The sequence below is a fragment of the Microcaecilia unicolor genome, chromosome 11 (assembly GCF_901765095.1).
Source record: "Microcaecilia unicolor chromosome 11, aMicUni1.1, whole genome shotgun sequence".
Lineage (NCBI taxonomy): Eukaryota > Metazoa > Chordata > Amphibia > Gymnophiona > Siphonopidae > Microcaecilia > Microcaecilia unicolor.
In genome coordinates this window covers 41,134,175-41,148,743 of record NC_044041.1, presented here as the reverse complement: position 1 = coordinate 41,148,743, position 14,569 = coordinate 41,134,175, and the positions used below count along the sequence as shown (strand labels likewise).

General features: G+C 45.4%; 1 protein-coding gene across 1 annotated transcript in view; it reads right to left on the bottom strand.

Moving 5' to 3' along the window:
• The window catches only part of DNAH10 (dynein axonemal heavy chain 10), a 327,414-nt gene that overhangs the window by 61,374 nt on the left and 251,471 nt on the right, over positions 1 to 14,569 (bottom strand). The window contains exons 66-69 of the mRNA XM_030218355.1: positions 9,953 to 10,057; positions 7,208 to 7,362; positions 5,703 to 5,857; positions 4,441 to 4,624 (exon numbers count right to left, since the gene is read on the bottom strand). Of these exons, the coding sequence (XP_030074215.1) occupies positions 4,441 to 4,624; positions 5,703 to 5,857; positions 7,208 to 7,362; positions 9,953 to 10,057 (599 nt within the window). The remainder of the gene's footprint in view (positions 1 to 4,440; positions 4,625 to 5,702; positions 5,858 to 7,207; positions 7,363 to 9,952; positions 10,058 to 14,569) is intronic.

Sequence of the window (14,569 nt, the reverse complement as noted above, 5' to 3'; positions counted from 1 at the left end):
TACTGCAAAACGCAGAAAGCGTTGATGAGGAGGCCAGATGGGAATATGCAAGTACGCTTCCTTGATGTCCAAGGATGCCAGGAACTCTCCTGCCTTCACTGCCGCTATAACAGAGCGGAGGGTCTCCATGCGAAAGTGCCGAACTTTCAAGGCCCAATTGACCCCTTTGAGGTCGAGGATAGGCCGTACAGAACCTCCTTTCTTTGGAATCACAAAGAAAAAGGAGTAACATCCCTTGCCAAGCTGATTTTCTGGCACCGGAACGACCGCCCCCAGGCGGATCAGATTGTTCAAGGTCTGCTGCACTACCACAGCTTTGACCGGAGACTTGCAGGGAGAGAGTACAAACCCGTCTTTTAAGGGTCGGCAGAACTCTAGCTTGCAGCCGTCTCTGATGACTTCCATCGCCCAAGCGTCTGAAGTTATTGTGGTCCACTCGCCCATAAACGAGGACAGCCGTCCTCCAATCTGCACTGGGGCGTGGACCAAGGCCCCGTCATTGGGTACTAGACCCTGGGGGAGGACCGGAGGGAGCACCTCCGGGACGGCGATCTCTGCGAAAGGAATGCTGCTTGGGGGAGAAATTCCTCTTGAAGGAAGAAGGGGCAGAGGAACCCGACTTGCCCGGGCGGTACCGACGGGCTTCTGCAACCGTCCTCTGGAGGTACCGGGACGAGTACTAGCCCGAGCCCTGACCTCTGGTAATTTCTTGCCCTTAGACGTGCCGAGATCGGTCACGATTTTGTCCAGCTCAACCCCAAAGAGCAGCTTGCCTTTAAAAGGCAATCTAGCCAGGCGGGATTTAGAGGCGTGGTCAGCAGACCAATGTTTCAGCCAAAGCCACCGCCGCGCAGAGATTGTCTGAGCCATGCCTTTAGCTGAGGCCCTCAAGACATCATACAGCAAGTCTGCCAAATAGGCTAAGCCCGATTCCAGGGCCGGCCAATCAGCCCTCAAGGAATGATCCGAGGGGGAAGCCCGCTGCACCATAGTCAGGCACGCCCTGGCCACATAGGAGCCGCAAACTGAGGCCTGCAAACTTAAAGCAGCCGCCTCAAAGGACGACCTTAAGGCCGCCTCCAATCTTCTGTCTTGGGCGTCCTTTAGGGCCGTGCCACCTTCCACCGGCAACGCCGTTTTCTTAGTCACCGCAGTGATTAAAGAATCCACGGTAGGCCACAGATAGGCCTCACGTTCACTCACAGCCAAAGGATAGAGGCGGGACATAGCCCTAGCCACTTTAAGGCTCGCTTCCGGGACATCCCATTGAGCCGAAATTAAGGTGTGCATGGCATCATGCACGTGGAAGGTTCTAGGCGGGCGCTTCGTCCCCAGCATAATGGCAGAGCCAACAGGGGCTGAGGGAGAGACGTCCTCCGGAGAGGAAATCTTCAAAGTGTCCATGGCCTGTAACAACAGGTTGGGCAAATCCTCTGGGCTAAAAAGCCGCGCTGCAGAGGGGTCATCCGCTCCATCCGAACGGGGATCCGTCTCCTCCAAGGAAACCGCAAAGGACCGTTGGGAGACCTCAGACACGCTGCCCTCGTCTACATCGGAGGAGACAAAGTCCTCCAAGGCCTGGAAATCAACCCGAGGGCGTTTTACCTCTGGGAACCTCAACCTCTTTACCAGAAGAGGGAGCAGGGGCAGCGTTTTGCATGAGGAAAGCCTGATGCAGCAGCAAAACAAACTCGGGGGAGAAACCCCCCAGACTGTGCACTTCCGCAGCCTGGGCAACAGCCCTAGACGCACCCTCAACTGGCGCTCACAAGAGCGGGGGAGAGACATGCTGCGCATCCAAAATGGCGTCCGGCGCGACACTCCGCGAAGGAGCCGCGCGGGAAGAACGGCGCTTAACTTTAGCCGCTTTTGTGCCGTCGCCCAAATTAAGGGCGTTCATGGCATTAATGTCTCCAACCTCAAGGGCGGCCCACGAAGAAGCCGTCCGAGCCGCGTGGCCGGCCAAGATGGCGGAGGCGAGGAGCGGGGGATGGGCGTTTATGGCGGGAAAAACCGCCACGCCGGAGGAAGGACCGGGACATTCATCGGTCACGAAACTGTCACCCAACAAGGGCGAATCAGGCTGTAAGACCCCCGCATCCCCTCTAGAAGCGCTCAAGCGATCCGGGGAGCGACCCTTTGCGCCCTCGCCCTCCGACGCCATATGCCACGAGGAGAAGAATCGGGGAACCCCCTGCCCGCTATAAAAAGGTAAATTACCTGCTTGCCGCTCCGAGCTGTAACGAACTGGTGTCCCAGTGAGTAGCTGCAATGAACGTTTAAATAAACGTCGAAATAAACGCCTTTAAGGACGTTTAAAATTTTTTTTTTTTTTTTTTTAACGGAGCCAGCGGGAGGGGGGGAGAAAAGGAGGGACCTGGCACCACCAGGTTTGCACTTGCTCAAAAGAGCCCTCAACCCCAGGCCTCAACAAAACCTAAGGATTAGGCTTGGAGGCCTAGCCAGAGCTGCTGCTGTGTGTGACCACCACCTGCTGAGATAGAGAACATACTGAGGAGTTTCCGGCAGCACATGACCACATATAGGGAGGCAAAAGTTTGCTCTCTATCTCCACCTGCTGGTAGATGGACACAACCCACCAGTCTATGGATTGATCAGCTTGATGATATGGAATGACCATTTCACCGACAAAGACCACCGGCAGCGACATCTTACCAGCAGCGATCACGGCGGATCTCCTGGGCCTGCTGCTCCGACACCACGATGTGCTGCAGTAACGTGTTCAGGCTCATGATCGTCAACCGGAGCAACAAACTTTCTCAGAACACAAAAGTAACACTCTCCACAGCGGTGGCACAAGGAACTCTCACTTCCGCTGCCGCCGCCGCGCACCAATCATCCCGCACCTCCGGTCTCGCGGTTCTCTTTGTGGCTCCGCCTCCATCCCTTCTCCCTCCAATTTCGTATCAATCGCTGCCGCTGAGATGGAGGTAGATGCAAGATCGTGGGAATTTAGCCTGCTCCCTCTGCTGCCCGGTGTTGTTAAGGGTGCTCCACTGCTGGGTGGGCCTAGGCCCACCCAGGCCCACCCGTGGCTACGCCCCTGATTCTTCTTATTATTATTATTTTAATCTGGGCACTAAGCGCACTCCCACCCAGAAACCCGCCAACATTAAAATGTTTTGTTTGTGGGTTTATGGGTGGCTTTACATTGCATGGGGTAAAAAGGTATATTTAATGATTAAATATACTTTTTCCTGTAGGCTGTGAAGAGCCCACCCCCACCCAGAAGTCCACTACCAGCATTACACTCACTGCACATGTTAAAAAGTATTTATTTTACCTGGGCAGCTGGGCTCAAGACCAAATTTGTATGCATGTGGTGGCAGATGCAGACTCAGAGAGCTCTGAAGGCTGTGTTCCGTATCATGGCTCCTCTTTCGTTTTGGGGCCATGGGTGACAGCTTACTCTGGGGGTCTCAACTGAAGGTTGACCCGGGCAGCAAGGGCCCAATAACGTCTTCTCCAGCAGTCCAGCTACGGTTGGCACAGTGGAGGAAACCCGGCGGCACTGATACTCACAGATTTTTCTGTGCGGTGCTGGCCTGCGTACTGTGGGAGCACTGGGGAGTAATGCAAGGCAGGCGCCCTGAGGCTAAGAGCGAGAACGACGGGAATGAGAGCAGCAGTTGACTTCCTGATCCCGACCCACACTAATGAACAATGGCTACCACAGGCTGAGCTGGGGTAGAACTGAAAGGCTGTGCACTCTCACTACAGCCTAACCGGTGCCTAGAAGACCGGCACTGGATTGGAGGAGCAGGACAAATTGGGTGGGCCTGAGCTGAGATTGCCCACCCATAGCTATACCCCTGTCCTGACTGTGCATTATTTTTTAAATTATCTTTATGAAGTTTCATCTTGTAGCCCACCTCAAATTGTCTTGGACTCCAGTGTTATGTTCTAGCCCAATAACCTGGGCACCTCTGTACTAAAAACCAGTGGCATAACCACAGATAGACCCATGTGGGCAGGGCCCATTCACTTTTTCCTTAGGCCCACCAGCAACAACAAACTCTTGCAGTAGCTGGCAGGGATCCCCCAGACCTCTTCCCGAGGCAGAACTCACTGCTGCCAAGCTTGGCAGTTGGCGGTGGCATTCCTGAGCTGCTGACACTGGCAACCTGCACATATTCAGTTTTCATGAAAACTTAGAATCCACAGGGTGCCAGCACTGGTGGCTCAGGAATGCTGCTACTGACTGCCAAGCTTAGCAACAGGGAGTACTGGGCGCCTTCGGAGGAAATGTTCAGCTGGTGGGGCTTGAGGATCCTGGCAGCTCAGGTATTTATATTTTAAGTTGAGTTGAGGGAGAGTGGAGAACATGGGTGGAAAGGACATTTTCGAGCCCACCTAATTTTTTCTATAGGCCACCGAAAATTTGCTGCCTGGCCACGCTACTGTTAGAAACAAAATTACCTTTTCTTGACCTTGTCCCATAGCAAGAAATTTAAGACGATTTCCTCCAAAGCCTGTCCTTTCAGCCAGTTTCATCAAATCACCTGCAGGGTCAGATCCAGGACTCAGAATAAAAACAATTGGGGAGGTCGGAACACTCTGTTCAAAGATAGCTTCAAAGCTTATTACCGGAGGCTGAACATACCTAGAAGTAAAGACTCATATTTAAAAATGCATCTTTTCTGATTCACATTTTGAAAGCTACAGCAAATATAGAGAGATTCTAACCAATCCAACTGAATGGGTGGCAAGTTCACAAAGTCCCTAGTTTTATCCCCACATTGAGCCTTCTGCTCCTAAGGTCAGCTGGGGCTGCGACAGAAAAAAATGGGATCAATATTCAAAGTGATTTAACCAGTCAGAACCAGCTCCTGGCTGGTTAAATTGTTTGTTCGGGCCTAACATCTCATTTTTAACTACACTTAACTGGTTAGTGCTGCCGAAAATGTCTAGTTAGCGCTTAACTCAAAATCAGCTATTTTGGGGACATTCCAGGGGCAGATTCAGCACTTGGCCAGTTAAGTGCCAACATGCAGCATTTAACCAGCCAAGGTAACCACATAAACAGGACCAATAAAAGTCAGTCCTATCCTTATACAGTTCACCATAGCCAGTTAAATGCTGAATATTGCACTTAACTGGCTGTGGTTTAGCTGGCTCTGTAAACCCAAAAATTGAATACTGGAGCCCAAAAATGGCCCGCTATTGAATTTCCAGGCATAAAACCAGTGGAGGTCAGCAAAACGCTGAGCGCCATCAGCTGAATATCAAGCCCAACGTTCACAGCAACCCCCTCCCCAGTGTTAGTTGTCATTGCTTAAGGGTGACATCTAGTGATGAGATTCAGGGCATATGATTGTAGGTTTCCTGCCAAAAATGGTTGCTGCATTGACCAGAATCGGGATTTTGGGGGAGGGGGATATAAACTGGGGGACAAGTCCAGGAAGTTGCAAATGAAAGCTCATGGTGCCAGACTGCAATCCTAGTTCCAATTTAACTGGAATTACAGAAGGAGCAGAAGGAAACTGCTGGGTCAAAAAAAAAATAGAAACAAACAAAGGCACAGAAAAGAAAAGAAAAAAGGATTCTAAATTAATCCGAGATAAACACAAATATTTAAACTGCTGGGGATTCAGGACTATACTCAACTACATGAAACCAATTTCCCAAATTCTCATTTTGGCAAATTATAGAAATGAAATTTTAAAAAAAATAGACTGTACTTTTCCCCCATGGTATCAGTCACATAGTCTGTCACTGCTCGATAAACACGATCCACACGGAAGCAGCGCAAGAGAAGCAGCTTCTGAAAAGCTGTAACAATCTCCTTGAAACTGAGGGGGAATGGAGACTGCTCCAAGTTGTCCAGATCGTACCACTAGGCAAAAGAAACAGATTTAGCACAGCACATAGAAAGCAATACTTTATACAAGGTATCATCTAGGCGTCCACATCTTGGGTAACATTGGTGATACTGCATGACAAGCTCAACAATTCACTAGCTAATTACCTGCCATTTTAATTTACATCAAATTCTATGCATGCTGCAGCACTCACAATTACATTCAAAGCCATTACTCTGTGATGCTAGTGTGAGGGATTCCTTGGACATGCTTATTTTCATAATAAGCGAACTTATGGAAGGGAAATGAGACTGAAAATGCATCCTCAGTAGCAGGCACATGTAAGTCAAGGGCTTTCTTAGTTTATCCTTATGGTTAGCGAGAAAGCTTCAATCACATAAGCAAAAACAAAACAAAGCATAAGGCCTAAACATACCAAACTTAGGGTCCCTTTTATAAATGGGTTACCGGGCGGCAACCTGGAACTACCACCGGCCCAAAACAGGTGCTGGCGGTATTTTCACACCCCAGAACACGCCATTTCTGGCAATAGGAGAAATATTGGAAAAATATTTCCACAAGGGGTTACCCAGCCGTAATTGGGCAGCATCGCATGCTGCCTGATTACTGCCAGATTAGCACGGGAGCCCTTACCGCCACCTCAATGGGTGGTGGTAAGTGCTCCCTCCGAAATGGCTGCACGGCAAGTGTGAACTTACCACACAGTCATTTCTTTTTTTTTTTAGCTTTTTACCCACTGTGGTAAAAGGGGTCCTGGCACGCAGCAAAAACAGCCACCGACACTAGTGCAGGGCCCCTTTTACTGCAGTTTAGTAAAAGGAGCCCTTAAAGACATAGCATAGGAAAAGGAAAGCCTTAGCAAATGATGTCCAGAGCTAAGTTAAATTCAAGATCATTTCCCCTGGTTTATAGCTTGATTTGAACCTTGTATTCCCCACAAATGGTTGATATTAAATCTAGCTAAGACTTGGCACAAACTTCAAATGAAAAAGTGTCAATAAGATTATTTTCCCTCCTTAACAGTGACATTGAATACTATAGACCTTATGATGTCTTTTCCATCTACCAGAAGTTTAGTGTTGGCTATGGTGAAGTGTATCATTAAGAAAAGCCTTCAAAAATAACTGCCTTTGGTTTGGTCATAATTCTGGGTGAATATTCTTAAGTGCAATCCCTCTCTAAGCATTTCCAAATCATTTGTATCCCCAAGTTACATGATCAAGTCCATGTTTTTAATGTACCTTATACTCAAATCAAGAAACCAATAGATGGGCTAGTGGTATGTTGATTATTTCCATGATATGTTAGTGATGTGTATATAGAGATACCAAAAATATTTGGGTGAGAGCAGAGGCAGAACTCACATCTTCCCATTCAGCCTTATACTTATCCAAATCATCAGGAAGAGATTCAAACACCGCAGGAAACAATTCCGCAAGCCGAACAATGTCTTCCCAGCCTTGATCAGGAATCCAAGAGCACGTCTTCTTCAATTTACTTTTCTCCAGTGAAATATTACCTATTCACACATATAAAAAGCTACATTGACCCACGCACTGTGGTTTCTGCTTCCTGAATAGGCAATTAGACAACATTTACAGTGAAAAAAGCAGGCATAATCATCTGAAGAATATACCATGCCAAACTTTCCTTTCCAGAACAGATTTCTAAGAAGGGTGAAATTTTCAAAAGGCATTTCCAGGGGTATAAAAGTGCTTACCCATGGAAAAATCCCCTTTTATAAACTGCTCTCCCCCTCTGCAGAGAAAAGGGGCAGAGCCGAGGCCAGGCTGACACATGTATCTGCCAAGATTTTCATTTGATATACCATTGTTTAACCTCTGTGCTTTTCACCAGCAGAATTGTGGTCCATGGGGAGTTTCCCTTTGACAACCTCCAGGACTATAGGTACAATGTATCCACAGGTCTGCAAGTTCACACCCTCCACATCTCTTTGCCACACTGAACTCTCTCCTCAAAGTGCCTTCACCTCCAACCTCTGCCCCCTTCACTTTCTCCCTAGACACTTCCATGACAAGGTTCACAAGATTACCCAAGCATTCTCAATCACGTCACCTCCTCTTCTCCTTCCCCCAGTCCATCCCGTCAACCCTCCTTCAACCCCTGCCACCTTTTCTTCCTTGTCTGAAATCACTGAGGAAGCCACACTTTTTTTTCCTCCTCCAAACCGACTACCTGTCCCTCTGATCCTATTCCCACCCATCTACTCAGCATTATCTCTCCTACTGTCATCCCTTTTATCTGTCATATCCTCAATCTTTCACTTTCCACTGCCACTGTTCCTGATGCCTTCAAACATGCCATAGTTACACCACTCCTCAAAAACCCTTCAGGGGACCCTACCTGCCCTTCCAACTATTGCCTCATCTCTCTCCTCCTTTTCTCATCAAGCTACTTGAACATGCTGTTCACCGCCGTTGTCTTAATTTTCTTTCATTTCAAGCTATTCTTGATTCACTTCAATCGTGCTTTCGCCCTCTACATTCAACTGAAATAGCCCTTGCTAAAGTCTTCAATGACCTGTTCCTGGCCAGATCCAAAGGCCTCTATTCTATCCTCATCCTTCTCAATCTATCTGCTGCTTTTGATACTATTGATCACCACCTACTCCTTGATACATTGCTCTCACTTGGATTTCAGGGCTCTGTTCTTTCTTGGTTTTCTTCTTATCTCTCCCATCCACGTTTAGTGTATGCTCTGGTGGATCTTTCTCCACTTCTATCCCGCTATCAGTTGGGGTACCTCAGGGCTCTGTCTTTGGACCTCTTCTCTTCTCCATCTATACTTATTCCCTTGGTGCTCTGATCTCCACCTATGGTTTTCAGTATCATTTATGCTGATGACTCCCAGATCTACCTCTCCACACCAGAAATTTCAGCAGGAATCCAGGCCCAAGTCTCACCTGCTTGTCTGACATTGCTGCCTGGATGTCTCATTGCCATCTGAAACTAAACATGGCCAAGACTGAACTTCTTATCTTTCACCCTAAACCCCCCTCCTACTTGCTTCTCAAAGGTCTCCCACTAAGCCATCTCTCTCCCCTTCAATCTGTTCAAAATTCTGCTGCACGACTTATATTCCAACATTGTTGCTACTCTCATATTAGCCATCTCCTCAAGTCACTTCATTGGCTTCCTATCCTTTCCTGCATACAGTTCAAACTCCTTTTATTGACTTACAAGTGCATTTACTCTGCAGCTCCTCACTACTTCTGCACTCTTATCTCTCCCTCCACTCCTCCCCAGGAACTCTGCTCATCAGGTAAATCTCTTATCTGTACCCTTCTCCTCCACTGCCAATTCCAGACTCCATTCCTTTTATCTTGCTGCAACATATGCCTGGAATAGAGTTCCTGAGTCAGTACGTCACGTTTCATCTGTGACCATTTTCAAATCTAGGCTAAAAGCCCACCTTTTTGAGGCTGCTTTTAACTCCTAGATCCTATTCACCTGTTCAGTACCCATGTCTGTAAGTAATTCCCTTATCCCTTATTTGTCCTGTTTGTCTGTCTTGATTAGATTGTAAGCTCTGGCGAGCAGGAACTGTCTCTTACATATTTACTGTAAAGCACTGACTGCATATTCGTAGTATTAGTAGTAGTATGCCTCCACTCCACTCAGATGGAGTCTACATCACTCTTTTGAATCAGCCTGCAAGTCTGGAAGCATACCAAGACTGAAAGGGCAGGAAGACACCAAAACAGACCCATGATTAGGGTGCCATTGTAGCCAGCACAAACTGCCCAGTCTGCCACTAGTCTGTAGTCCTCTTTTGCCATAAAGCAATGCTAAGAGACAGTAGAGATTGCCCTTTAGCCCTTGGGACTGGTGAGGGTACCAGTACTGCCATCTATGGTGGAAGAATTCAAAGCACGATAAAGAAAAAGTCTTTGATATACGATGTCACACTTATTTGACAGTATTAAGATGCAGCTTAGTTCTGTAAAAATGATTTTTAAAACATGCTAACTGGACAATCTCTTACAAATACAATCAAAAGTTATAAAAATGACCTATTAGAAGATGACTGTACCTTAATTTATACATGCTGTATGTGATAACAGTAGAAAACACATCATGGTCTCTTACCTTTCAGAAAGAAGTCTAGTTCTTCTTGTGGTACTCTGCCATATGCTTGCTCTATCTTAATAGTCATATTAAATGAATATAGCAATTTATGTTTTTCAAATAATCCTGTGGAGAAAACACAATGGGAGTAATTTTAGTGGTGCCTAGTTGTAGGTGACAAGAATGTGTGTAAATGACAGTGATCTAGTCATTTACATGCATAAGTGGCCTTTTATCAAATATTTATTTATTAGGATTTATTTACCGCCTTTTTGAAGGAATTCACTCAAGGCAGTGTACAGTAAGAATAGATCAAGCATGAGCAATAGACAATTACAGCAGTAAAAATATTCAAAAACAATACAAAGTATGGCATGGTATAATATTTACAATGTCAACACAATAGGTAGAACATTATAGGTGATAGCGAAGGGTAAAGCAAAGATGTAACATATAGAAGGGTAAGAAAGTAGGAAGAGTTAGAAAGTATGGTGATTGATTTGAAGAAAGTTGCACATGAGGTCAGAGAAATGGTTAAATGTTATCTCAGCTAGAGTAGGAGTGGATAAACATGTCCTGCTGCAGTATATGCAGCCTGAGTACTCCTTGTGTGTGTGAGTGAGACTAGCAAGTTAGTTACTTCTTCCAGTAAAGGCCTGGTTGAAGAGCCAAGCTTTCACCTGCTTCCTGAAGTAGAGATAGTCTTGTGTTAAGCGCAGCCTTTCAGGCAGTGCATTTCAGAGTGTGGGGGCTACTCCGGAGAAGGCTCGATTGCAGGTATCACATCGTGTAATGTCTTTTGGAGAGGGTGTGGTTAGTGGAAGTCCTTGGGAGGACCTTTAGTGTCCTTGGCGGTGTGTGGAGGATCATTCTATTTTTCAGGTACTCAGGGCCATTTCCTTTCAGGGCCTTGAAGATCAGGCATAGAGTTTTAAATTTAGCCCGGTATTATACTGGTAGCCAATGAAGTTTTTGAAAAATGGTATGATATGGTCTTGCTGCTGCATTCTGAATCAACTGGAGCTAGTGCAGGCCCTTTGTAGTCAGATCATTGTATAGTGCATTGCAGTAATCCAGTCTTGAAGTTATCATTGCATGTACAATTGGGATAAGATTTACCTTCTCGATGTAAGGAGAGAGGCAGTGTAGCTGTCGCAAATAGTAGAAGCAGCTCTTGAAGGTTGCTTGGATTTGGGGAATCAATGTAAGTGTTGAATCTAACTGTATTCCAAGGTTTCTGACTTGTGATTTGAGGGGTAGGTCATACTTCCCAAAAGGGATTTTGATGTCAGGTATGAATCCACTTGTGTTAGGGACCCAGAGAAGCTCGGTTTTAGTTGGGTTTAGGCAAAGTTTGTTGTATTTAGCCCATTCTTGAATTGATGTTAGACAGGTAATCAGTTTATTCAGGGCTGTAGGTAAGTCACGTTCAATGGGTATGAGTAGTTGCACATCATCTGCATAGATGTAGAACTGAGTGTCCATTGACCAAATCAGCTCAGCTAGTGGTTTGAGGTAGATATTGAACAGAATAGGTGACAGTATCGATCCTTGTGGTACCCCGCAGGTAAGTGTCCATGGTGGTGATGAGTTGCTGCTAAACATTATGGATTGTTGCCTGTCTGATAGGTAGGATCTGAACCAAGCAAGTACTGTTCCATTGATACCTGTTTCTGTCAGTCATGATAGCATGATATCATGATCCACGGTGTCAAAAGCTGCAGAGAAATCAAGCAATACTAACATCGAGGCAAATCCCTTGTCTCGGTTTCTGTGAAGATCATTTGATAGGGATACAAGGACCGTTTCTGTACCAAAACCAGGTCTGAATCCAGATTGATATGGATCTAGCCAGTTTCTCTTTTCTAACTAGTCATTAAGTTGAACACAGACTGTTTGTTCTATGAGTTTCCCTAGAAACGGGATGTTGGATACTGGCCTGTAATTTTCAAGTTTGTCCTGGTCAAGGTTGTTTTTCTTCAGCAGAGGGTGGACCACTGCCCCTTTTATTGCTGTTGCTAGCTGCCCATTAGAAAGAGAGGTGTTTACAATTTTTGTGGCACCTTCTAAAAGGCCCATACTTGCCTGCTGCACTATTTTTGATGGGCAGGGATCGAGGGAACAGGTAGTTGGTCGAAGGACTCTTAAGATTTTGTCAAGGCTCTCCTCTGTCATTGGGTTAAAAGTGTCCCATCCGTTTCTGTCAGGAGGGGGCGAGTTTGTGCACCCCTGGTTGACTGGTTGGGGACTGGATGAGATTGCCAGTGAATCCTGGCGGAGACTTTTAATTTTGTTGGCAAAGTATGCAGCAAAATCATTGCAATTCAGTAGCAGAAAAGTATGTACCATGATTTGATGGCGTGTACTGTGCCAGCGTGAATGCGCATAGACAGAGATTGGGCATAGCATGGGTGGAGTGCATAAATTATAGATTTACATGCAGTTTAGCTCAAGATTGGTGTATGTGTTCATGCCTTAAACTTAAGTATATTTTCACTCACTTCCACTAGTATGCTATAAAGAAAAGCAGGTGTCTTCTTTTCTTTATAGAATAGACTTAAAATAGCACCTTTAGTCCCAGTGGGGGCATTTCTATAAGTGGGCACCTTATTTAGGCAACCCAATACCATGCAGTGAGATCCTATTCTATAAGAGCATCTGGGTGCCAGTGCCTGGATTCCATTATAGAATGCTCACATAACCTGGTATGCCTTACATGTAAATGCTCACAGTTACACCAACCAAACACCTGGCATAACTGTAGGTGCCCAAATGCAGCAATGGCAGGCATAACCTACTGTATTCTGTAAGTGGCAGCATTGTCAATGCTCCTCCCATACCCCTCCCCTGTAAATGCCCCCCTTGTATTCATATGTCATGCCACTTATGCATGCCATTACTGGATGGGTGCCCTGCTAGCAATGTCATGGGTAAGTGTACATGTAAGTGTACATGTACCCATGAAAATGCTCATACCCCCAAATTCTATATATGGTGCCTTAACTTGTGCATGCTAATTTAGCCGCATGGCCAAATTGCATGCACAACTTAATTGATTAGCAAGCCAATCAATGCTGACAATTGGTACTTAAGAACCAATTAGCAACACTAATTAGCTTTAATTAGAATTTATGCACACAACTTTCTAGGCGTATTCTACAACGCGGTTCATGTAAATTCTAATGTGTGCACTTGAAAAGGGGGTGTGGCCATGGGCGTGGAATGGGTAAGTTGTGTGCATTTCAAAAAACTATGTGCACTATTATGGAATACACTCGATCTGCGCCTAACTTAGGCGCAGGTATTTAGGCCTAGCTTTAGGTGGCCTAAATAGGTGCACCTAAACTTTAGGCAAAAGAACAGCACGTAGGCATATTCTATAAACTACATGTAACTTTAGGCGTAATTTACAGAATCACACTAACTGCATGGTTTTTCAGCGCCAATTTTTAAGGTGCCATTTATAGAATGTAGCCCATATTCTGTACATTTATGCATAAAAGTTGCATGTAAGCAAGTTCCCAATTATAGAGCTGCCCTTAATACATCCATGTCAAACAGGAAACATTTTACTACATAACTGACTAAGGGGGGAAAGTTTACCTTTAATCCCAGTTATTAGTAACTAGATGTCATTGCATAAAATGGGACCTGTGCTAAAATAGCTCGAGTTAGTGGTAAAATAACACATCTTAACAGTAGCCCATGTTGATAACTTCCCCCTAAAGTTAAGAATTGCCACAACCACAGAAAATAAGCCTGATCGTCTGTCTTCAATTGATCCAGTACTTATTAAACGGGTCTATTTTCTAAGGTACAGCAAAAAGCAACACAAATTATTTCCCACAGTTCCTATCATTTTTTAACAGGGAATATACACTAATAATGTGTGTATTAACACAAGTTGCAAGTAAGTAAATAGATTACAAGCTTTATTTTATTTTTGACTCAGTTTTCATACTCAGACCATGGGCTGGGATTTAGCCACATAAACTTTCATGCCTACTATATCTGAATGTAACTCACCTTGAGCTAAATCCCAAATCATTTCCCCTCATTTGTAACTACTCAAGGGTTTCCCCCATTTTATATTCCTTCTCAACTAGGGCTGCAGATCGATTAAACGTTGTAATCGCACGATTGGTTGCGATTAAAATATGTAATTGTGCGATTAATCACAAAGTTTACACTGGTACAGTATAAAATACAGACAGCAGATATAAATTCTCAAAACTGACATATTTCAGTTACTAAACTGAAAATAAAATCATTTTTCATACCTTTGTTCTCCGGTGATTTTATTTTTCTAATCATCATGTTCCTTGTCTCTGGTTCTGCTTCTCTTGTCTATGCTCTGAACTCTGTTTTCAGGGCTTCCTCTCTACTCACAATTTCTTTTCTTTCCTCCTCTCTTCTTCACTCCTTTCCCTATATATATCTTTCACATTCAACTTTCTTCTATCTTTCTTCCTCCTCATATCTGTTTCATTTCCTTCTCTTCCCCTTCATCCACTGGCACCTTCTCCTCAAGTCTCCCCTCCCCTCCATGGGCACCATCCCTTCCCTTCCCCTCTATAAGCACCATCTCCTCCCTTCTCTTCCTCTCCTCTCCATAGGCACAATCTCTATCTGTCTTCT